This window comes from Paralichthys olivaceus, chromosome 1 (assembly GCF_024713975.1).
Source record: "Paralichthys olivaceus isolate ysfri-2021 chromosome 1, ASM2471397v2, whole genome shotgun sequence".
NCBI lineage: Eukaryota > Metazoa > Chordata > Actinopteri > Pleuronectiformes > Paralichthyidae > Paralichthys > Paralichthys olivaceus.
In genome coordinates, this window is record NC_091093.1 from 7,465,036 (window position 1) to 7,490,290 (window position 25,255).

Here is a 25,255-nt window from a genome sequence, read left to right on the forward strand (position 1 = left end):
GAATACTGCGTTATACCTCCTCACTGTGCAAAATGCTTATGGAATATATCAACATACATCAGCTTATCTTATGCTACTTTGCTATTGATGGAATGTATTTATTGCCTTTAGTAGAATAGTGATCTAAACTGGTGATGCACCTCATAGCCTTCACTATTTGTATAGCCCATATTCACTCATCACAATTTGTCTCAGGCCTTAACAAGGTACAACATCCTGTGTCCTCAACCCTCAACAAGAGTCAGGAAAAACTACCAAAGAACTATAAACAGGGGAAACATAGAAACCTCACAGAGAGCCACACGTGAGGGATCCCTCTCCCAGGACGGACAGAAGTGCAACAGATGCTGCGTGTTACTGAGAACATCAGCAACATAACAATATTTACAACAGTGATTAGAAGAAACTGTTTTTAACATAATGGGCGAGTGTGTCAATGTTTACGTATTTATACATGTCGTCTTTGTGTACAGTGGATATGTGGGACTAATAAATGTATTTCTCATCAGATTGTTGACCTGCTAACCTCTGACCCCTGTGACTGCAGATTTGAAGCTTTAACACTGTGTCAGTCCCTGTTTCTATTTCCAGCCTCATTTAATTCAGAGCTGTTCTCCAGCTCTGAACTGAAAAGATTTAGTCAATTGTGATTCAACAATAATTAGATCAACAAAATCAAATCTTATCTTACGGCAGGCAATTAATAAATCTGAGTGTAATATGAATCTGCAAATGTTAATCATTATTGACTGGAGCATTACAGACTAATCAGTAGAGGAAGCACTTACAGTCTTTTATTCTTCTCGGACATGTTGTGTTGGTTTTTAATTTGCAATAATTACAGGCAGAAACTCGTGTTGTGATTCTCTCAGTCTCACTCTCTGTTTGTCTGTTTGCAACATCAGCTTGCCCTGTGTGTCTCAGGATCACCATGACAACCAGGAGCAGATGAGAATATCTAGTTTGCTGTCTTTGAATCTCATAAACTTATGACTACACAACTTCTATTTGTGGGAATAATCTAAAAGCAGATAAGGGAACTTTTACAGTTTACTCTGCTCCCTATCAAGCTGCTGTTTCCTTGTTTGGTCTTATCACGTTTCGTCTCTGGGGTTTTTTTTTATGGTGAATGAGCACGATGGAGAAATACTTTGAAAGGGCTGAAAAGAAATCCCACGGTTCAAATGATAAGTTGGAGCTGGACAGCAGTGTGGAGTGATGGGATAGTGATGAATTTGGCGTGATGTACAAGATCCTACAGTTAAGGGGGGGGGGGGGGTGAAAACTCAACAGAGGAGATTTCCAGAGGTAAAACATTGCGGGGTGAGCAGGCAGAGCACTGTCGGCTGAGAAGAGCGTAGAGATTAGTGCAGCTGCTTCTTTATCTACCAGTAGGTACGAATGCTGCTGTGTGCCCGCACTGCTGTCAATCCATCAAGACTGCTGTCTGCATTCTCCTCTGGCAGCGGTGCTCCGACAGCAGCCCGGCCTCTAATGGGAACAGGACATCAAACCATTAGCACAATTGAATGATTACAATTTAATTGGTTCTGAAACACAAACAGTGGATTTATGAGAAGAGTTTTTTTTAATAAGGCAACAAAAACACGTCAGAAAACACGTATGTAGACTACCAATTAGAATAACAGCACTAATTGAAGATTCGCGCAACTGCCCCAAGTCCCCAGACCCCAGGTTTGTCACACAGTTTTAAAACTGTGATTATTCGAGTTGATGAGTGATGATGTGTTGGACTTCCTGTAGTCTTAGTCCAGATCTCAAAACATGCAAAGAAATGTGGCTCATGTGGCTTATTCATCATTTTGTAAAAAATGGGAATGACCAGATGTGGAAAATGGTGAAGTCTCTACCTCCGTAATGCTCTGTTAAGGTATCACAACACAAACATACATTTTGTATTTTATATGGAATTAATGTTGTGAAAATATGTTTACTAATTGAAATTAACGGGTCATTTCAGTTTTAAAAAAGTTGCAATAAATCTTCTTTAATCGAAAATGATCACGACAATAATTCTTGATTTTTTGGTTCATTAGATTTGGGAAAAGTTTAAAAAGTGCCCATCTGTAAATTCTAAAGGATAAAGATAATGATATAGAGAAGATAATCAGGTTACTATCACACAAGACATTAAAAGCAAATGAGCTGGAACCAGAGGGAGGGGATGCTCTTTACAGGCTCTGTAGTTTGTGTTTAATGACCATCACCGCATGAAGACATGAAGTATTCCAGGAGAGGAATACAGCAGATTACTCACTGATCATGTGGGTTCGACATCCCCTCTATGTCCTGTACATGTGGAAAGAAACTGACCATAAAGTTGACATTGAGAAATCATGTGTAAAAAACAACCATACGCACTTTGTAAAGGCCGGGCAACAATAATGGACTCTAGAACAAATACAGTACTGAGTATCTTGTATTTTCAGTCATTGACTGCATTTGATAAAGACATGACATATCTCACATGTCAGTGTTTCAACCACTGATCGTCTTTCTCAGGGAAACTGAAGGCTGATGGGATTAGAATAATCAAACTCAGTACCATTCATTCATCTTCCTCCACTTATCCTGGGCTCAGGTTGTTGATGTAGCGGGCTATAGGGTATCCCAGACGTCCATCTCCCTGGCTACACTTTCCAGCTCTTTCCTGGGGGATCCCTGAGGCGTTCCCAGGCCTGATGGGATATGTAATCCCTCCAGCGAGTCCTGGGTTTACCCTGAGGTCTCCTCCCAGTTGGGGGTGCCCAATCAACCTCCAAAGGTTTATACCAGCAGATTATACATATATAATGCATGTAAGTAATATGTCACAAAGTGAATATGAGAAGCACTGAACATTGTGCACTCATTGTAATGGCAGCTGAGGCTGAGGGGGCTGTCATCTACCCAGAAGGTCGGCAGTTCGATCCTAGTCTTCCCCATCTGCATGCCCAAGTGTTCTTGGCCAAGTACTAAACATTGAATTGCCCCTCCTGGAAAAAGTGCCTCCCATGTATGAAAGTGTGTGTGAATGGGTGAATGACAATAAACTGTACTGTGAAGCACTTTGAGGCCATCAAGACTAGAAAAGCTCTATTTAAATCAGACCATTTACCATTGTAACGTAATAACATTTTGATTACAATCTATCAAGTATTAGTAGATTACTGAGACAAATGATGACACAGCCACCATTTAAAATGTTCATTATTATTTTTTTTATTATGAGTGAAATGTGACTTTACATTGTTTATCACCCAAACGGTGAGAATAAAACATAAATAAAACATTCTTACAAAATGTTGCATTAAATCACAAATGGAACAATTCATTTTTTTTACATTTGATTTGTTTTATACAGAAATCATATTTACACATTTGCCCTTTTTTTTTTTTTTTTTTTACAATGTTGAGAATAAAACAGTTATGTACCACTTTATTTTTATAGTACAAACATTTCCTTCGTTTCAAAGCCGAGGTATAAAAGCTCTCCTCTCTCCTGAGAAGATGCTAGTTTCTACTCTAGTGCATTTTATTGTTAAGATTTAAGGCTACGCAGGGTTCACCTGATGGACACACTCATCTCATGGACAGGCCTATCATCATCGGGGAAGGAGTTCATTTTCCTGACTCGCGTCTACTGATTGTCCCTTACAGAGAGAGGTTTGTGGTTCCGCCCGGTCGCTCCCTCCAACCGTTAGTTCTTCTTTTCCCCCCTCCACATTAAAGCTGCTGCTGACTGGTTTCACTGAATAACCAATTACAATCTCTGACAACTTATTTGTTTCTGCAGTCAATTATAAATGCCGTGGGGAAAATGTCAGAGTGTGAGAGCCCACGCTCATCACATTATCTCTGTATGGCAATGACCCGCTGAGAAAAATATGTCAATTTTGCATAGTAGGGAGAATATAAAAAAAAAAGGAAAAAGAAAAAAAACCCCACACTTTTAGTTGTTATTGTTGTGTAAGAGATGGGTCTCATTTAGTCATAGGTGCAGTGCTCCCTAGTGGTCAAATGACACCTAAAGCTACAGAGGAAGAAAGAAGCCCATTCCTCTCTGTTTCTTTGTAAGGATTACACCAAAGCCATAAACAAAAGACATGAAGCAACTAATTGGCTGGCCCTGTAAGCCTCTTAGAAGACACACTATAATAAACTGCCTGGACATGAAGTCAAATCCTCAGCACGGACAGCGAGTTAACAATCAAGCACTTAAACATGAGACAAAAGAGGCAGTAAAGAAGCAGATCATTGATGCTGCTCTGTAATTCCACAGAGAGAGTCGTTTTTTCCCCCAATCATGTTCAGTTTTTATTTGCTACCTGTCCAGCAGGTAGTTGTGTGGCCCACTACGGGCTCAGTGGGGCTTAAACACAGGCGTAAAATGTTTCCCAGGTCACCTTGGAAACATTAAATAAAAGCTACAAGCCCCATTTTCAATTCTACACTAACTGCATCATCCTTAATGTATTTTAACAAATTATCTCACTTTGGATCATTGTTGCTTTTCATGAGCGTCAGAGCGCTCTACTATACTCCATACTATACAATGCAGATCTTTCATACTGATAAAAAACTAAATGTATCAACATGTTAGGACCAAAGTGCTTAACAACACTGATGTGTGTTGACTCATTTGAAATGATTTTTGTCATTGAACAGGAACCGGTAACATGTCTCTTCTCATTTACGCTAACCAGCTGTGGCCTCCAGTTCCTAGAACTATCAGATGTGTGCATCTACCGGGTTTACTGAAAGAGAAAGTTAAACTATTTAACAGACAGAGGCCATCAGTATGCTACCTGCAGAGTCACATGCAATTAAAAAACATGAAGAAAACCCTGCACTTGTCTGCACTCAGATGAAAGATGAGGGCTGCATAAAAGCCCATTGACAGGCAGATAAAACGAGGATCAAGCTAATATCCGTCCAAGGCTCTACAACACACTAAAAGATATGAATTGAGCCATTAGACACAGGCAGATATGGCTCAATCCTTTCATTGCTGTTAAGTCTGGGAAAAACAGACACGAACATCTGAAGGGTTTCACTCCAGACTGGAGATATCAACAATTTGAATACATTCAAACCTCATAGAGGATCGTGACTGATGGCATCAAATCATTGTCAACGAGTGCTGAAGTTATCATCGCTCAGAAAACTGGAGACAAAGTTAGAGCCCCTAATCACATCTGCTTTTCAAATTGCATGTAAAGGAATGTCAGGCTCCATTTTTCTTTCTTTCTTCAGTGAGGATTTATACAGAAGCACTTTGGAAAGAATCACTGGAACAAACATGGGCAAATGTTGCTAGGACACAGAGTTTCGGCAGATGTGGTTTCAGCCCTCTGTGATTAATGAAGGTGATCAGGACAGAGGCGTTTTCCACTGCAACGTTTACATTCATCTGTTTCAACTTGCACTTAGATGTGTCTGCATCTGTTTATGAGAGGTGAAATCCCCATGATTCTCCAACTTATATCAACAGTGATTTGCGGTCGTTGCCAGGACGGACTGCTGAAAAAAGGCTGAGGAGTTGAGAGTGATGACAAGGCAGTCAGGATAGTTGGTGGAGATGTGGAGGCAACCCACTGTGAGACGTTTCACTGTGAGTTGTCATTAAAAAACATTTTTTTCTTCAAAATCATAATGACTTCTTTGGAAAAGGAAACAGGGTTTTTGGACAAAGACTATCTAAATGTGCACAGCTAATCCATGCTTCCTATTTGAATAAGCTGTGAGTGTATGTGGGCCTATTCTCCTACGATAACAGAATCCCAAAAATATTCTTCTTTCCAGAAACGAAAAAATGTGGTGTTTGATTTAAAAACCTTTTCCTGTGACGTTAATCTCTTATATGATCTAATAGGGAAAAGTAACCAATGAGTCTTTTTAATGTAAATTCAAAGGTGCTGAAAAGCCTGGTAGTACACTGCAGCATTTTGTGTTACTACTGCAAGAACATGTTCCTCTGGATGTCAGAATGGAATGATGGGTTGATGATGATGATGATGATGAGGTACCGCTTCTCTCAGCAGAAGAAGATCTCTCCATCGAGAGGAGGCTCGGGGCGGTGCTGGGCGTCTGTCAGGAGGAGAAGAGTACAGTCAGTGTCATTGGCATAAGAGACGATTCTCCCAGAGAGTGGGTTCTGTTGTAATGTTTATTCTATGGGGGTGTTTAGTGAGCAGCATCAACCTGCTTCATATTGATCAAACCCTAAGCAGAGCGGGCTGCGCCATCATCGAGCTCCATTAAAGAATTGACAGAAGCCGCCTCAGTGAGCAGCTCAATGGAGCTGTTCTCACTGCTCATATGAGAGCCAGAGTCTCATATCCACAACTGTATTTATTCTTTCATATTTATTTAAGATTTAATCAAAACAAATAAAAACTGCTGCTGTTGATCCACAATATTTTCTCTATGATGGAAATCACCATGACAATAAACAAGTGACTCAAATCAGGAAAAGAAGAAAAATACTTGTGCATGGTGGTGAAAGAGATGCAGAAACACTCAAGTAAATAAAATCAACTGTTTGTTTTGTCTGCTGATGCAAAAAGCTTATAAGATATTACTGCCAGACTCCAGACAGGAGAGAGGAGGAGAGTAGTAGTGGTAGGAAGTAAGTGTGTGGGTCATTGCTTTTATATAAGGACATCAGGGGGGGTTCGTCTTTATTTCTAATGATCAGCACAAAGTCTCCTCATGTCACTCTGAGCTGCAGTAATCATGGGAAGAGTAAAGAGTAAGAATGGGAAAAGCATCAAAACTAACTAGTAAAATAATCTTGAACTCAAATCTATGGATTTAAAATGTATTTATTGGAACTAACTCTCCCTCTTTTTATTCAAAACTCTATTTTCAAACCAGAACATCATTTTAGTTTTTGTCACCTTAATTTCAATTCTTATTTCCCTATTTTCTTAACAGTTCAACAGCGTGGTTCTGGAAGTAAAAATCCCACTCATCTTCCAAAAAGAGGTTTAGGTTATCAGCCATCCAATTGTTAACCATCCAATGTATACTTACCACAAGCTACGGTATTGTGAAACAATATTATGTCCTCCTATAGAAGCCACAAGTCTATATATATCAAGTGCGTTTTGAGAAGAAACATGTTTTATTAGCGATGTCAAGGAGAAGTCCTACACTAATCCTCAGGAGTAATTGCTCTGATTCATGGAGCTTGCCGTTACCATGGAAATGTTTACCACAACCATGAAAAACATATCAGCTACAATCGGATGTTTCAGCGTTACATTACTTTTATCACAGAGCAACCGTGAATTTCTGTGCTGTGTTTTTTAGAGATGAGGAAAAGAGTTTATAGGTGAAAATCACAGGTCATGTATTGAAATACAGTGTAAGTGAGGGACAGCTTGTGGTTTTGCAATGGTTTATGGGATAAAGGGTGTATGTCCTTCACTCTTAAAATAACTATGTACAAAGTCTTGCACCTTTGCCATTTTCTTTTTGCTCCAAATCAAATGTTTTATGGTCACAATTCATTTTGTAGCTGGTCGGCCTGGTTCCATAAACTGTTTTTATAAAGATTTTCTGAAACATCAATGGAATAAATTCACTTCAGCGACCAGAGTTGCTCTAAAAGTGGACATTCATCATTATTCTAAATGATTCATCGGTCAGTAGTTGGGCTGTTGACAGGTTCTAATATCATCCTCTGATGTCAGTAATGCAGCAGAGGTTACCGTGGTGATTTACCCTGGATAAAAATGAACCAGCTTCGCAATAACAGAAAGTTAAGCCCTAAGTTAGTGCTGTAACTGTGCAGCAGCGTGGGCTGTGGTAACATTTACAATGAGATAAAGAGGACAAAGCTGTTTCCTTCAAATACATGAGCAGACTGAACGCCCATGAGAAGCTGCACAAGCTGTGATTTGTACTACCAACGATTTAAGTGTTCAACGGTCGGTGAAGTCATATTTCTCTGTGTCATGTGGATTTGATACAGATGCTTTATTGAAAGTGTAATGCTGATGATTTTATAGGTGTCACGCGTAGTTAAGCAGAAATAAAAAATCCAGACACATTAAACTTTAGAGTAGAGCGAGTCGTCCACTAACCAGACGTTTGATGGTTCAATCTAATCAATGAGCACGGTTACTTACTGTGGTCAAGTGAGCCACCGTTTGTAAGAACCTGGATAAATCCATGGCTGCTTAGAATGTGATGCTTGTCTATTTGAGGTGTGACGGTACAGATCACACAAGAAGGAAGAAAGTTTGTGTTCTTCTGAGCACCTGCATCGTAACAACTCATAAAGATACGCATCAGATTTTAAGCTTCAACTGACCTGACTGTGTTTTCTCAAACGACAGCTCCCTTGACTCTACTCGTTTCAGTCAACATCCATTGTCACTCAGCTCTGTTGTGGTTGTGCTAGTGTTGTTTGGCTTTTTAGTCGTGTTGTCACTCTTTATTTATTTTCTGTTAATGCACCTGTGTGAGACTAAATTTAATTTCATAAAACTTTTTAAGGCAAGTTTCAGAACAAGATACTTACTGAATTTTAGGCTTTTTGCCACAAATCAAAGTCAAAGCCATCACCCACTATTTTGGCTGCTTATTTCCTACTTCTTTTGTTACTCCACACTGCTCACTCAAGGTAAGACACTGAACACTAAATGTAAATCCATCCTAACCATCACTCTGTTTCATTCTCTACCTGCCGTCTGTGCACTCCCTCCTTTGCCCTTCTTCTTCTTCTTGTCCTTCCCCTCTTTGCTCTTGCTCTTGGCCAGCTGCAGAAGGCTCTTCGAGATCTGGTTGTTCGCTTCGCCCCCCTTGAGGTTGGTGTTGGTGGAGGATAAGGTGAAGGGATTGAGGCCTTTTCCCTTGGGTTTGGACTGCTGGGGCTGCAGCCTGGGCAGGGAGCAGGAGGAGGAGGAGGAGAGCTCCAGTGAGTCCGACTCCAGAGACTGGGAGCTGCTGGGGAACTGGGATTCATCAGACGTCGTAGAGGGAGTCCTCTGGAGGTAAAAGAAGGAGATTAGACAGATGAACAGTTGTTGTTTATATCTGCAAATGAATATGGGAGAGAGAAGCTAGTTTTAATGTTTGTGCAAGTCTATCTTGATAAAGATATGAGCTCAAGTTTTGGCATAAAAACCTAGAAATTGTACTCTGCTGTTTGCCATGCCAAGAGTGCTTAAATTTAACTTTTCAAGCCTCCCATATTGGCATCCATAAACAAACAGCTGAAGTGCCACTGAGTCACTGAATCCTTCCCGGCTCAGTTCAGTAAGTGATCCTCTGCAGCAGAGGGGGCAACAGAAGAGGCAGTTCTGCTGCATGGAGCAACAAATCATACTATTATTATTATTGTTATGATTTCCAAAGTGTCCTTGCTTACTTCAGCCAGACGGAGCTCCTCCATCTTGTCGACATGCCGCTGCACAGCCTCCCTGTCCCTCTCCAGCTTCCTCTGTGCGTCCCTCAGCCTCTCCAGGTCTTTTTGGTACTCCTCCTTCTTTCTCTGCAGCTCCCTCCTCTCGTCCTCCACCTTCTTGTGCTGCTTCTGCACCTCCTCCTCCTGCAATGGCAGAGCGGTGCATTGATAGATATATTTAAATTATGCAGGACACAGCATGGTTCAGACTGAAAAGGAAGTTTTTGCATCTGTTTTAAAGAAATAAAGGGAAAATGGTCTCTGCAAGAATCAGTTCTGTAAGTTAATATAGGTATCAACTAGTGTTATCACCTTTACCACCACCCTACCAACCAGTCAAGTTTCAGAAATATAAGGTGAGTTTCCTCAAGGACTTCCTGAGATTCCACAAGAATCATAATCTCTGGCTTCAAAATTGGCAAGTGTCTTATCAAAAGGATAGTGGAGGGGTGGTGATGGAGGGGTGAGAGAAGTGTTAAATACACAAAACACTTTAGGAGTATCAGGGGTAAACAGCGTTGCCACCAAATCCAATCCAATTGAAATAAACAGACAAAAAACATAAAATGCTTCCATACTTCTGAATTTGGCTGCAACACTGTTTGCCCCTGTAACGCATCATTTGTGGGTGAACTATCTATTTATGGGCCCACAGAAGTGACCTATCATTCCAGAGGAAACAATCTGACATTCTCAGAAATAAAAAGGAAGACACACAATAGCAAACACAACATAAGTTTCCACAAAAACGTCCCTTTAGGGAAAAAAAGAATGAGTCGTGTTCAGTTTTCAAGCTACTAAAAAGCCCATAAGCTGTAGTGTTTAGTCATAGCTTCCTGTGGTTTACATTAATCTTCCTTGAAATCTGAAGTATCACAGCAGATCTTCAACTGTTTAATAGCAGATCATCCCTCTTCCATTTCTCTGGCCAGTCTCTGCCTCCTCTTTGAGTTTTTGTGAATCCAAGCCAATTATTTGACTGTTTGGTACTGCAGCGTAAAACAGAAATAACCTCTGCTGTTTCTCTCCTCAAACCGTGATAGCAGGTTAAAAGAGAAGTACCCAACTAAGAAAATTGCTATAACACATTCCTTACACTGACAAAATTCAAGCAGGAAAAAAAGAGAGCCCAGGAACAGAAGTGTAACCTTCAGACTGGTTGGAATAGTGACAATAATAAGAGTGATATTTATATGTGTAATGATGTTATTAATAGCAGCACCAGTTAATAGTATTAATAATTATTACTATATATTAAATCTGTGCATCAACTGTTTTCACTTGAGCACGTTTCCTCAAATCTTCATAAAGAAGTAGATCTGCTCTTTCTTCTCAACCATGGTGCAACGAGACATCGAGAAGTGACTCAGAGCAGAACTCGTCAGAGCTGTCACTGAAATTAAGGCTCTAAAAGAAGGAAACACGTCTCTGACGGAGCAAGTGGAGCAGCTCAAGGACCAGCTAAAAGAAAAGGATGATCTATTACATAAAGAGACCAAGAAACGTCAGGCTGGCAGCAAAACCTACATGGACTGCTTGGTCGAGCTCACTGAGTGTAAGACCAAGTCGTGTGAGAGTCTGGAGGCAAGTCTGCAACAGGACCCGGCTCAGCCTGAAAAAAGCTAGAGCAGCGAAGTGGAGGTGGATTTGAAAAAACAGCCTTTTAAGGAGCAGGTTGCTGTGCTCAAGATGGGACAGAGGAGGCTTGAAGATGAGCTCAAAACCAAAAACAAGCTCATCAAAAGTGAAACAGAGAGAAGGCGCACTCGCACCTACGCCTACATTCACTGCTTGGCTGTGCTCATGCTCCAAGAGATGGAGCTGAAGCAGAGTCAGGCAGACTGTGAGAGGCTGGAGACGTCTCCCACTGAGGGTATGAGCAGCGGAAAGGTGGAGGCTGTCAAAACTGAAAATGAGTCTCTCAAGGAGCACGTTCACAACCTAAAAAGTGAGCGGATAAAGCTCGAGTTGGAGGTCCGACATAAGGAGCTGAAAACGAAAGAAGTCAGGAAAAGACAAGCTTCTACCGAATCGTACCTCACCTGCCTGGACAAGCGTGAGATGGAGAACGAGCTGGAGAAGGTTGAGAGGAAGTGGAGGGGAAAGGTGGAGCAGCTGGAGGACGAAGATAAACTCCTGAACCAGGAGACAAATCACTCTCCAATGAAGAGAGGAATGAGTGGACGTTTGTCCTGAAACCTCCTTCAACCCTCCTTACCACACCCACTCCCCATTCCTCCCTCCTTCCAGATGCCCCCTCTCACCCCCCAACTTTTCCTATACTCCTCACCACCAACCCCCCACCCCTAGTTTATGTCAATGATGTAAATTATGTTATATACATATATATATATAAAAATAACGAATGGTGAACATCTACCTTTCCATCCATATTTAAATACCTCACTTAATTTTCTGTTTTTTCAGTTAATTGTAAGTTTAATCATTAAAATTACAGTGATCAGTATCAATGCGAAGCTGTAAATTAACTGGAACATTAAACCAGAGTTTACAGAACTGAAGCTGACACCTTTGTTTACTGTCAACATTATGAAGGTATCAGAAAGAAAAAAAAGGCCATTCCTTCCTCACTACCACATTTCCACTGCTACGAGCTGCTATTATCAGCATTTTGTGTTGATCAGTAAGAATTTATCAAGCCAAACAAACCAAAAAACAATAAATAAACCAACTAGAATTGCACACAGTAGAACGGATACCTTCACAGCTCCATACTCCCTTAGTTCTCTACAAATACCTGATTCTTTCATCAAGAATCATGAATCACGAATTAGACTCTAGGGAATAAGTGATAATGTCTAAAAAATCTCACAACATTTAGTTTTAAAGAACTCCTGGATCCGTCCCCTGATTTAATGGGACCTTGCCTAATCTATACCTCTTCAAGTTTCATGGTAATCCATTCTATAGTTTTTGTGTATAAGCAAACAAACCAACCAATAAACAAGAGGCCAGGGCTGAAAACATAACCTCCTCGATGGAGTTAATTACAGCTGCTTAGAAACACACATAAATAACAACACACAGGACAAGCAGAAAGTAATGTATTGTTACCTGTATGTGCACCAGCAGCTCTTTTTCAGTCAGCTGCTGTTCTCTGATGTCCCACTCCTTCTCCCTCCTCCTCTTCTCCTCAGCATGAGCTGCCTGCTGTCTCTGAAGAGACGCCAACTCCTGCCGCTGCTTCTCTAGGCTGCGCTGCTTCTCCTGCTCAATCAGGGAGCTGGGCCGCGAGGATGGCCGCGTCAAAGACGTGCAGGAGGAGGAGCGCTCACTCAGGGCCTGCCGCTGGTCCTCTATGAAGCTGTCCTGCTGGACCACCACCGCCTGGATTCAACAGGACAAGATTCACAACCAACAGAGATTAGAGTGGGACACATCACTCACGCTATTGCCTGGTGTTTGGCGAAGTATTAGAGACATTCATATTTTCTCTGAATGCACCATATTGGGAGCATTGCAGACTCTGAGGGTCGACAGTTCAGTTTTTAAATTCACACAATCAGCTAAAGGCTGCACAGAGTTGCATCATTTCACATGTGATGTGGAGCGCGTTGGTTACATCTTACCTGCAAGGTGCTGAGCAGCAGATGCAGATTGGAGACACTGTGAAGGACCTGCTGTTGGAAAACAGAGACACTGACTATCACAGAACCTCAAAACATTTTTCTTATCGTTATTTTTACATGGCAGAAAAATGCTATTCAGCTGTATTTGGAGGAAACTGTTTTAATGTTGCTTTGCTTACTGCTGCACTGGACTCCGCTTGTTAAAAAATGCCATGAGTGGTAGCTGCACTCCATTCAAAACACGGCCTTTTTCATTTTATCAGTAATAACAGTGGATTTCATGTAATGTGAATTTAATAGTGCAAGACTAATCCAGCATTTAAACAACTTTAAAATGATGTGTGACCTTTTCTCCATTCAAACAATGACAAAGAGACAAGGCCGCCGAGCGTTCAGCTGCTTTCAGTGTTTATCAGGACACAACATTCTCCAATAAATGTCCGCTCGGAACTGCACAGACAAACATTTATTAACCAGCCCATCTGCACAAGAAAATTATTATCAAGTTGTATAAATCCAGTATCTATTGCTGGTTAATATTTCATAATTACACCCTGTAGCTTCTTGTTTATTGGATTTTTCCTTGACCTTTCTTTTGTTTTGGGTTTAATATGAATAAATGATTTTGTGTATTTTTTCCCCACAACTTTTTACAAAATGTGATTTATTTTAACATACATACGCAGATTAAGTGCAACCTTTTTCACATTATGTTTTTTTTTTTTTTACTTGTTACAGAATCTGTATCTGATCTAAACCATCCTGTCATAATGAACAGAAAAATATTTTTGCACGTCTCATAATATAAGACATCTCTTCATGTTGTGCACCATTGCTGCATTGTATAGTTGTGTGCAGCGCTATTTGCCGTCCATAACATTTTAACATTCTTCATTGACAGTCGAACCTCATAGTTTGAGCTACAATTATTCAGTTCTCTCTCTCACACGAGAACTTCTCTTTCACCCTTTAGTGTGTTTATCTGTCTCTTCTTGCATTTGAAAATGTAATGCTACTGATTCGAACACTCTATAGTATTGCAACTACAACCACTGCTGTTATAGCCTCCTTTTATCGATGCTGCAAACAATGTTGTTGCTGCAGAGTTCTGATTGAATTAAAGAGGCAGGAAGTCCATGTTACCTCACTGTTCCTCTTCAGCAGCAGCAGCAGGTTGGCATTTCCTCCCTGCGCATAAACACAAACACACACTGAGTACAGCTAGAACACAGTAATGCACATCTCTGAGTGTGTGTGAGGATGCATACTGTACAGTATGAATCGGAATGTGATTATAGCTGCACATGTGGGTGTGCTGTAAATTGTAATCTGTATCCGGCTATGATGATGATGACTATGATGATGATGATGATGATGAACAGTTGTACAGTAACACAGCAGTGCTGCAGCTGTTACAATATGTTGAATCCCTTATTTTTTAAAGAAAAAAGTTAAATATGTAGATATAGAAAAATGCTTAGATTAGCTCTGCATTGTATTTTTAATGATGATTGTGGGACTTCTGCACACAGTCCCTTCTTTAAGTGCTTTAACTCTTTAGACCAGGATGAGATCAAGCTGTCCTGATGTGTGAGCTCAGAGACAAGAAAAGTGCATTTGTTAAGCAGCACACTGCTGAAGCTTGGTTCTACTAAAAGATTCAGAAAACAATTATGTGCAGTCCAGCGGCTGGATATATGCAGGATAAATGGCAACAAAAACAAACATCCAGTGCAGAGCCACAGTGGAAGAGGCTAAAGGTGGCTCATTCATTTCCATTCACTATTGAATTGTTACACAACTGATGTTGCCATGAGCAACGGGACCTGGCAGGATAAGTCAAGAGGCTAATTCACTGAAAGAGCAGAAGCGGCTAAATTTATCTTAATTTATTGTTAATAATGTAGACAAACGCACCCCCACACACAGCCTCAAGTTCTCATTGAGGTGTGGGGGTTTAGTGGCTTCATAGTCAAGAATAATTGGCCAGTGAGAAACTGACCTTCTTCAAAACGCTGTCAGACTCCGTCCTGCGCAGATCTCCCGCTGTATCCTCACCCTCATCTCTGTCTCCACCTGAAACCACAGGAAAAAAGATGAGGCAGGTGAAAAAAAATCCACATTCAGAGGCAGGTTTACTGCAAGAGAATATGAGAACAGATGCGGGAAAAACAAATAATCATCTCACATTCTGAGACCATGTAAAGAGATGATTATATTCAGAATAACGTCAATAGGTGTTCAACACAATTGTGACTGCAGATGTGCAACAAATTCACAGATCAATGTCAAAGGTGGTTCTATATGGTTCTATAAAAGAGTATACCAGAGGCTGGTAGATTAGAGCTGGAAAATAATTAAAGAAAATAGTATTTTTTAAGAGGAAGAGCGTCATTAAAAAATGAGAGTTATAAAAAGAATCATATAAATGAATAAAGAGGTATGTGAATGTAAGTCCCTTGCTGATCACACACATGTTGACAACCTCCACAAGGATAAAAACCTCTATCATCAGGGAAAGCTAAAAAAAAAAAATCACACCGGAAATGTGTAATATCTATGTATAATTTGTGCAAGCTGACAATAGTGAATATGTACTTTTATCTAAAACAGATAAGGTACAGATAATTTAAGTTATTCATCTTTCTGATATTACATGCTCTTCATTCACAGCCTAGGCTTTCCGTGCTGAAAAAACATTTGAAAGTTAAAATGTCTTCATTCTACATTCAACATTCTGTGTCTCTACAGCAGAGTGGGAGCCTCATCAGACTCACGGATAAAATGAGCAGGCTATCAGGAGACAGACAGTGGACTTTTCTATGAACCTATACAGTCTGCACCAACGGTGGTGACAATCAACCAACTCATCTTTCTCTGAAGATTAAGATCTGCTTGTTCATTATTGTACCAAGTGGTTCATTGTAGAGTGTAGATTCTTGAACCGAGCCCTCAAGGTTTGGACAAAAATTGGTTTAGTAATACTGAATGGGTTACCTACTTGAGTTTCTACACTTCATGTGCCAGTACTCTGGAAAAACATTAGGGTAGGGTAGACGAACAGGTTTGTGTTGGGCTTAGTTTCCTCTTTGGCTCGGACAGAAACACAGGGCTACACTCTAATTCTTTATTTTTGTCAATAATACATCATGAAGAACTGCTGACCTAAATTTCTGCCCTGTTTGTCTTAATGTTAAATGATATATGTCTTCTGTAAATGATGCTTGGCCTGTTCTTATACTCATTTATTTATTATAATACTATTATACACATTTTGTTTCTCCTTTGCCTTTTCATTTACATCCCTCCACACTCACACAAATCTCTTCACTGCTAAACCCTCCTTTAATACAATTACTAATGCAGTTCATTGGAATTGTATCTATTAATATCATCTGATTTTTATAAAATCTCTGCTTCTTGAACAAAATAATGCGTAAATGTAGTGTTTCGCTGGTAAAAAAGCTATGTATTATTGTGTACTGATTTATAAGTGTGGACATCTTACAGCTAAATATCTGCCACACTGTCAGTAGAGCCCCACTCTGAGTTTGCAACCAGAGCTCAGAGGTATCGCCCCAGGCTATGACTCCCTTTGGAAACTTCAGCTCTACTGTCTTAGGCTCTGTCTCAAATGTTTTATCTAACTGCACTTAACAGGGGTATTGAGGGAAGTGCCAGGTGCAGTGGAGAAAAACTGAAATATTTAACTTTTCTACCCGTGCTGGACTTGGGGCAATTGCAGTCAAGTCATTAGGCCTGTACAGTTGTCCGGATCAGCAGGTGAGTTGACTGTTACAGGGTTCAAAGGTGCAGTTTCAGTGGACACAACATCAACAGACTTACTCTTACTGCTGTGCATCTGGTGACTGTCGAAGCCTCCGAAAGTCTCGGCGCGACGCGGCAGACACACCGGCCCCACCCCTCCTCCTTCCTGGATATTGGCCATCGCTCCGCCCAGACTGCCGTTCACCAGTGCCTGTAACGTCTCCACTGTCACACACACACACACACGCACGCAAACACACAAACACACACAATGTGCAGGTCAGTAAGTGAATTATCCTGGCTAACTGTGTTACACTTCAGCTCTGCACTCATGAATCCCACCAGGCACTCAACCTGGCATAGGCTCCAGTTGCTAAGCAACTATTGGCAATCTGTTTGAACCAGAGAGCTCTTTTACTAAAAGTTTAAACATCCTTTCCTTCAGAGATAATATATATTCTTGATATACATATGCAGTATCCATATGCAGCGTGCAGGACTCTGAATTCCCCAGTGAAAATAAGGAGAAACAAAGCTGTTGATGGTGGATGTGGAAGCAGAAAAAGCGTAAGAAATGACATTACTGCTGCCAATTCACATATCAAATAAGGACAATTACTGCCCCAGGCTTAGGAGGGAGGAGGCGAAAAATACATTCTGTAATACTGTAGCTAAACCTTCTGCTGAAAACCATTTCACAACTTCTTGTTCATAAATGTTTCCTGCATTAGAGCTGCACACAAAATGTCACAGTTACCAAACCTGCAAACTGTCTTTTCCTGCGGCAGTATTTAGACATCACTAGTGTAAGAGACGCATTTATGTGCCCTTTCTCAACCAGCCCATCGCGATTTAGAGTAATTCAACTCTCTCAGGTGACAGTTTGAGAGTTGAATTTCAAGCTTGGCAGGAGTTTTAAAAACCTGAGTGATTTTGAAATCAAGTTCCATCACAAAAATAAAGAGAATCAGATATTCTCCTCAACAATCTTAATCATGTCCACACAAGATTAGCAACTTGCCCTAATGTTAATAAAAAGCAGAAGGCTAAATGAGTGTGGATGAGAAAACGGTCGGGGAGACGAGGTCAGCACGAGTTATCTATTCCTCCGGTGAGATTATTATACAGTAGCTTTCAACAGTAACATGCTAGCGGATGTCAGCCTCAGAATGTTATCCAATCTCTGTCTCTCTCAATGGCTGTTGTGGCAGTATTCACGTAATCATCTGCATTTTAAATCCTAAATATCAAACACGTGTGATAATTATCAAAGTGGCTGCAGTGATTCTGTGGGCAGCTCACGGGGCTTCAGAATGGCTTTCTAACTCCTCGCACTACCAAATAATCTGGGACTAACATCAACGCTGACTAAGATTTTTCTGACTCTTGGTGGGACAGAATCAGGGTTAATTCAGCCTGGAACTCCTGTGGTCTGAGCCCAGCTTTAGTGAGTGTATATTATTTAAAATGCAAAAGCACAGAACACAAGGTAGCTCTTGGTACATCTAATATGCCGGGAGATGTATGATTTATGATTACACAGCACTGCACTGCAAATGACACTGACTTACGACACTAGTTTTTTCTGCAGCTTTTCATTAATGATGAAGACAAAAAAAGTCTTTCATTAAGTGTAGAAGTCAAACTGTCTTGAATACTAGTGGGATAAGTTTCTTCATGATTCAACCTGATAAAATGTTTTAAGGATACTTTCTGACACTCTCTGGCTTGAAATACTCGGTATATAGGTATTTTTGCAGAAGTTTTACTTTTCAAGACCTGCTTATTTGAATTTAAAGTCAATTTCATATGCAGAGAATGCAGCCAGCTTCTTTTCTCCACATTTCATTCTCTCTTTGTCACAAAATAAAGAATCTCTCTCCGTTCACTTCTCAGCTCACGCTGCTTTCTTCTCATACACATTTGATGAACAGGGGCTGCCAAAGCACCAAGCAGAGCTGTAATGAAATCCTTAAACACACTCTGGCTCCTTATATGCTTTCTATACACTCTCTTTAAATCATCCCAAAACACAAACACCATCTTACTCAAACTTCTGCTCCCTCCACCTCTGTTGAGATCCAACTACCACACAGATTGCTTTTCAAATATCGCAAAAAAGGTGAACTATGAAGTACGCTTAAGCTAATGGATTTCAGCTAGTAACCAGTTTTTATTTAAACTAACAGGTGGTCATCTGGCCCTCCACAGGTTGGTCCAAATGGAACTTTCATGCAGACACAAAAACAAATAGTGCAGTGCAACCTTTCGACAGAAATGTTAAGAGAAGCGAATTAGCTTGAAAAACTACAGAGTGGTGTTAAGTTTGTTGCTATGTTACAGTTCATTTACCTATCAATTAATGAATGATATATGATATCTCCCAGACAGCGCTTTAAGCCTTGAGGAAAGACCACACGAGGGGAAAGGGACAGATGGCTGCTGTCATTCAAGGGTTTTGCTGACTTGCCCATGATTTACAATGCAAATTCTCCATCTTGGAGTAACACTAACATGATATGCATATTTTTTAATTCAGTGCCACTTAATATATCTCCATATGACAATGATTTCACTTAGATAAAAAGAATAACAACTTCTGTTACTCTTTTTAAGAATTTAAACTTTTAAAATTCCCATTTATCAAAATAATCCAGTGACTGTGAATAATCGAGATGCTGTTAATGTCCCACTCCAGTAACTTATTACATCTTTAAACTTGTCTTTGTTCCCCAAAATTACATATTCAAAGCATTTGTCATGAATAAAATCCCTTCATGGTGTTAAAATGGCTCAAGTATAACTCTACACCTTCCTTCCCCTTCCTCATTTCGTGACTGGGATCTACCCCTGCTCCTCGTCTCTCCTTTTCTAGCTACTGAGCTCCACTTGCAAGTGGACAGGATGTTCTCCGAGGTTGGTGACGTCACAAACTCTGGCTGGTTGAATCTTAAGAATTTTTCCAGACTGGTATTTTCTTGACTGAATTTGTTTGCTTAGTCATGGCATTGAACGCTTATTTCACATTATTTACAATTTTATGGTGCCAATTTGCCAAAATGTAGTCAAATAGAGGCTGAAAATAGAGGACTCAAGATGCAGCTAAAAGCCCATATATGATAAAGACTCCCTTTCTCTCTTACCTTCCTGCAGGGCATCCTTCATGATGGACGCCCCCCTGGGGGGCTCCAGGCTGCAGGCTGATCTGAAGAAAGGCTCGACCTGCTGGCAGGCCTCCATGGCTGGATTTAATCCCTCCCACATGCCCCTGAAGAGCCGCACCTTCTCCTCCAACAGGGACATGATCTCTGTGTCTTTCTGCCTCAGCAGATCTGACCAGCAGAGACAAGTGGACGGGAAAAGAGAGGAAGATGGTGAGGAAAATGTTTTGTGACATTAGGCAAATTCATCCCAGTTTTCATTCTCTCACCTCTCATCTCCTTGGCTTTAGTCTCTAGTTGTCTCTTGTCATCTTCTGTCTCACTGGGAATCCCTTCATCCTCATCTCTGTCCCTGTCAAACCGAGAAAATTAAATATGATGTATTAGATCTATATCCTTAAACAACACTGGAAAGAATTCTGCAATCATTTAAATTGGGCAAAATCTACACTATTCAAAATATGTATATTTTTATTTATACCGATAAAAACATCTATAACAATGCTGATATTAGTTAGTATAAATATAAATAAATAAACTAATAAGTCAGTTTTATTTATAGTATCATAAATATCAATGCCTCAGGTATTTGATAATTAATTAAAGTTTGTGAGGCAAAAATGCATTATTCACATTTTATGAACTGAGCCAGTCTAATTATATAATTTCTAGCTTGAGGCCAATCTATGATCAATCATTATGTCCAACATTGATATAACAGGAAAACAAATTAGAAAAAGATGAGAGTTCCCGAAAATGTGATAGGTATTATGTTTTTGGGGGAAAAGACCGTCCGACTATCAGTGGGAAAACTTTTTTTTTTAATCTCGTATTCCTGCCAATAGCCTGATCTCAGTTTTATATTTTGATGGAAGTCAGACAGGGAGCGACAGGAACCAAGTATTAAATCTCTCTCCTTCCCGCTGGCTGTAGTGGAATAATCCTCTGCTTATAGAGAGCTGCCCTTGAAGCCAATCCAGCATTAGACTGTCCCTGAGTACATCCCATCCCCAGGTAGAGTAGTGCTAATCCTCCTGACAGCACAGTGCTCTGCTGCAGCTTACCGTATATTACTATCTAGAGACTCTGGCTCGGTCTAACTCCTGGGTTACAACACAAATGTACTGCTGGTGAACTCTAAAAGGCCAAACATGAATGAAAAGCACTATGAAATTTGTTTTGCAATCATGATTATGGGTTAGAGTGAATGGGGTGGGTCAGGTCAGTGTCTATGTTTGGATTCAAAAATTGGGATAACAAAATACTCAATACATAAAACAAGTCTGTGCATATTTAACCTCCAGATGTTTTCATATAATAAACCCTAAATATACTCTACTTACATGGACTGCATGGCGTCCTGGATGAGCTGCATCCAGGTGTTGCGTTCATCTTTGGAGCTGGCCAGGACCTCCATCATCTCTGGCTTCTCGATGCCCGTCGTGATGAGGAACAGGCCGCGCTCTTCGTTAGCGACCTCCCTGATGATCAGCTTCTGGAGGGAGATGACCGTGGAGCGCTGGTCCTGCAGGGAGAGGAAGGTGGAGAAGGATGGGGGAGGATTGGTGGAGAGGCAGGAGAGGGAAAGGAACAAGAAAAGATGACAGTGGGAGGGTCGAGGAGGAAAGGGGGAGGGAACATATGGTGACGGAGGGGAGAGGATGGTGAAGACAGGATGAGGGGTTGGGAGAGAAAAAGAAGGGAGAGATGAAGAAAGGGATAATTAGTGGAAAGGAAAAGGATGGCAGTGAAGACAGAGAGACAGATGGAAGGGCAGTCAGAAAAAAGGGGTATTATAAAATGAAAAAGATGTAGAATAAAGGGTAAGGAAGACAGAATAAGGTTCTGGTTATCATCAACATTAGATTCTGCTGTCTAATAGCATCAACTGAATCACTTTTTAGTGCAGTAACACCACAAACCGCTGTGTCTGTTCTGTCCAGTAAAACTCAGAAAACGTAACCACATCCTCACATTTTTCCTGGTATCTCTCGTCTGAGGTTTAAAGAAATAAATATCTGGGCAGAGATGTATTTTTAAAGTTCAGAGTTCAAGTTACAGACATTTTCAATACAAAACTCTTTTTGTCAGACTATCTTTCCACTGCAGCTCAGCAAGAAACCCTGTCTGTGGCAAGATGGAATTGACACTAAAAAAGGCCATAACCTTGGATGATGCCTCTGATTTGGCTTATTCAGGCTCCTGAAGCTTCATATTATTGACCACAGCCTAACAGAAACATATCATATCTCCTGTCTGGGTGATGTGACGTCTGTTGGTAAACCTCAGAAGTGAAGCTAACCCCTCCCCAAAACTCAGTCAGGGTCACGTGGCTGCCTTCTATAAAGAAACACGTTTTCCGCTTGTTCAATGTCAACAGCCACAACTCAAACACTCAGAGCCTTTTTTTAATGATGGATGTGATTATTATGCCACAGGCCTGCCTCTGTTTTTATCCTCCTGACACAAAAATGTGTGTGTGTGTGTGTGTGAGAGAGGGCGACGGAGAGCAAATGTGGGTTCACAATGCCATTAAACTGTGAATCCTGTAAAAATGGAAAAAATTAGTCAAACCTATATGATTTATCTCATTGGGTCAGTTGCCTGGGGCCGAATCAGCTTTATTAGGTTCAGCTAGCAAGCTTAAGATGATGGGAATGCCGAGCAAATGGCAGCTAATGTGAAAAGCAACAAAAGTGGAATAGGAAAATATGACAACATCTCTGGCAGTGCTCACAAGATCTTTATATTGAGGGGAGGGAGAGCAACAATAAAGGAAGGAGAGAAGAGAGACAGAAAAAGAAGAAGAAGGAAGGAGTGGGGGGAGGAGGAGAGAGAGAGAGACAGAGAGAGAGAGTGAGAAAGAAAGAGCGAGAGAGAGAAAGAGAGAGAGAGAAAGATGACGACAGGATCTTACCAGCATGGCGAAGACATATTTCTGGTCTTTTTCTTGGACGAAGACAAAGACGTCTGACAGGAGAAGAGCTTGAACATCTGGAGAATCATTGGGAGAAAAATCGACACATGTGTATAAGAAAAAAGTTTAAATACAATGACATATTTCACTTACTTAAATAGAGAAAGAGACAGTCGGTAGGGACATACAGTAAAAAGCTGCTTACAGACATACACTGAGGGGCAAATGTCCGAGTGACAGGCTCCGGACTTTCCCCAGTGTTTCTCCAGCCAGCCCCCTTGTAAAAACTCTGGACAATGTCTGTATGATCCCATGTCAAAGTCCGCAACATTCACCGCACATTAGTGGATGTGTTGCTAACATGCGAGAGACGCAAAAATGAAAAAAACAAAATGGAAAAAAAATGTTGATGTGCTTTTAGCAAAAACATGGGATCTCTGCAGCAGAATACATTACACCCAGCCTCGATCTACTACATCACCCCTCACATGAATGCTCCAGAGGATTACTAAATTGTTGTGAAGGCGACTTAGCAGAGAATCTCCTGCTACATTGTTCATATGTAAAACACAAACGCCGGAGAAATTCCCAGACCCAAATGTGCGGACATTCTCCAGAGTTGATGTCTGAAAACTACTGAAGCATGCTCACCCTTTAACCTTCCCTGGCTGTTCTTCAGCTGCAGAGGTCCATCGTGGATCAGCCTCCTCCTCAGCAGATCCTCCCTCGCGAAGATCTGACCGCTCTTTGTCATCATGATGGATTTGCTGTCCATGCGACCATGGAACTCCTTCAGACGCCGCCTTTTCTCGTGCTCATTCACCTTGCTGTCCACCGCTGCGATCACCTCCTTCACAAGCCGCACAGCATCAGTCAGGTCATCGTATTCTTCCTCACCCTCTGTGTTGAAGAGAGAAGTTAGAGTGTGTAGCCCATAGACTGTATATAAAGAGGTGTAGCCTCAGGTCAGACTACAACTAGACCGTTAAACACTTAACCCCATACCTCATTTATATACAGCACATTGATTTAGTAAAATCAAAGCTCACCATCAATTTGATTCACTTGTTTTATGAGATAAATGAAGACTTGAAAGGTTTATTTATTAGTGCAAATCAAGCACAGACTGAAATGCAGGTAAAACTGTTCGTCAAATCCATTTTGTAATTTAATGTCGGCAGACTAACACACTATATCCAGATGGGCTGCGTTTATGAGTTTATGCACAGCAGAAGGTGCAGTGAAACTTTGGTACCCATTTGGCATTTAACTGTGTCTCCTTTTCCACTCGCTCGCAGAGAGAGATGAAAACTTTTCTGGTGTCAGATGATGGAGTTAGACACACACATCTATTAAGTCGTCTAACCTTCTTCCTTGTGACTTTTGCCTTTTTCATTCTGATCTGTTTCTCACACCTGCATATTTTGCAGCACAAACCAAAAATGAAACTCAGTTGAGATTGAGCTGTGCCAACATTGCCCTTGAGGTCACCAGATTTCTGAATATTTGTTTGGCTCGCCCACATCCCTCTTCCTTGACAAAGGGGCAAGAGTTCCCTGTGAAGTTTCCGTTAGCAAAATAACTGCATCTCAAAAATATACAGTTATCTTAAATGTCAGTCCAAATCATTGGTATGCAACGCTGCTGGCAGTTTCTCTGACTGAACAGTTTCTGCTCTTCTGCTTAATTATAATACAGATATTCTGAAAATATCTCCTTCAAGTGTTCAAAAAACGACTTCCCACCATACAATTAATGGGATTTTAAGATGTAGAGTTTAACAATGCAAGCTGATGATTACCTATATCACTGATTGCAGTTTATGCCATATGGATATTTTGAAGTGTATTATGGTCTGAGAATAATGTGTTACACTAGACAAATAGAACATTTTATTAATTTGATTTATTTTGGACCTGACCTGACCTATTGTTTCTGTTGCTGATCAGTATTACAGAGCTGTGCTGCACGTGTCAGTCAATGAGTGTTGCCACTTCTCTGCTGACTTTTCTCCTAAAAGTCTCCCCCTGAAAACATTTTCTAAAACATTATGGAGATGAATGACTAAATGGGGACCCACAGCCCAAAGTAAGGGGATGATAGATAATGTATGGTTTTCCAGAATCCAGAATGTAAACCAACATATATTTATTATTTTTCTCCGTGCAGTTTGAGTAGAATACCACCAACAGGTTGTTAACTTGATGCAGCTGATGTCCTTAAATAAAATGCAGCAGAATTATTGCCAGTAAGAAATAAGGGTTGTATATTCAGGAATAGGGTTTTATTGGTAGTTTTTACTCTTGTTCAGGGTTGAGGACAGAAGATGTCACACCTGCTCAGCCCTATGAGACAAATTGTAATTTGTGAATATGGGCTATACAAATAAAATGAATATAAA

The 25,255-nt window shown here is 40.6% G+C and overlaps 1 protein-coding gene across 10 annotated transcripts in view; it reads right to left on the minus strand.

The window, feature by feature from the left end:
* Nucleotides 1–3,197: 3,197 nt before the first annotated feature.
* LOC109625058 (A-kinase anchor protein 13) overlaps nt 3,198–25,255 on the minus strand; it is a 110,517-nt gene continuing 88,459 nt past the window's right edge. For 8 of the 10 annotated variants that reach the window (XM_069538392.1, XM_069538266.1, XM_069538310.1 and 5 more), the window contains 13 exons: nt 23,506–23,754; nt 22,855–22,931; nt 21,281–21,462; nt 20,207–20,289; nt 19,920–20,108; nt 16,855–17,001; nt 15,011–15,084; nt 14,152–14,196; nt 13,009–13,059; nt 12,494–12,766; nt 9,383–9,562; nt 8,696–8,999; nt 3,198–6,090 (listed from right to left, as the gene is read on the minus strand). In XM_069538392.1, coding sequence (XP_069394493.1) covers nt 6,038–6,090; nt 8,696–8,999; nt 9,383–9,562; nt 12,494–12,766; nt 13,009–13,059; nt 14,152–14,196; nt 15,011–15,084; nt 16,855–17,001; nt 19,920–20,108; nt 20,207–20,289; nt 21,281–21,462; nt 22,855–22,931; nt 23,506–23,754 — 1,907 coding nt within the window. In that variant the 3' untranslated portion in view covers nt 3,198–6,037. The remainder of the gene's footprint in view (nt 6,091–8,695; nt 9,000–9,382; nt 9,563–12,493; nt 12,767–13,008; nt 13,060–14,151; nt 14,197–15,010; nt 15,085–16,854; nt 17,002–19,919; nt 20,109–20,206; nt 20,290–21,280; nt 21,463–22,854; nt 22,932–23,505; nt 23,755–25,255) is intronic. The other 2 variants (XM_069538350.1, XM_069538191.1) reach the window with 1 other exon arrangement.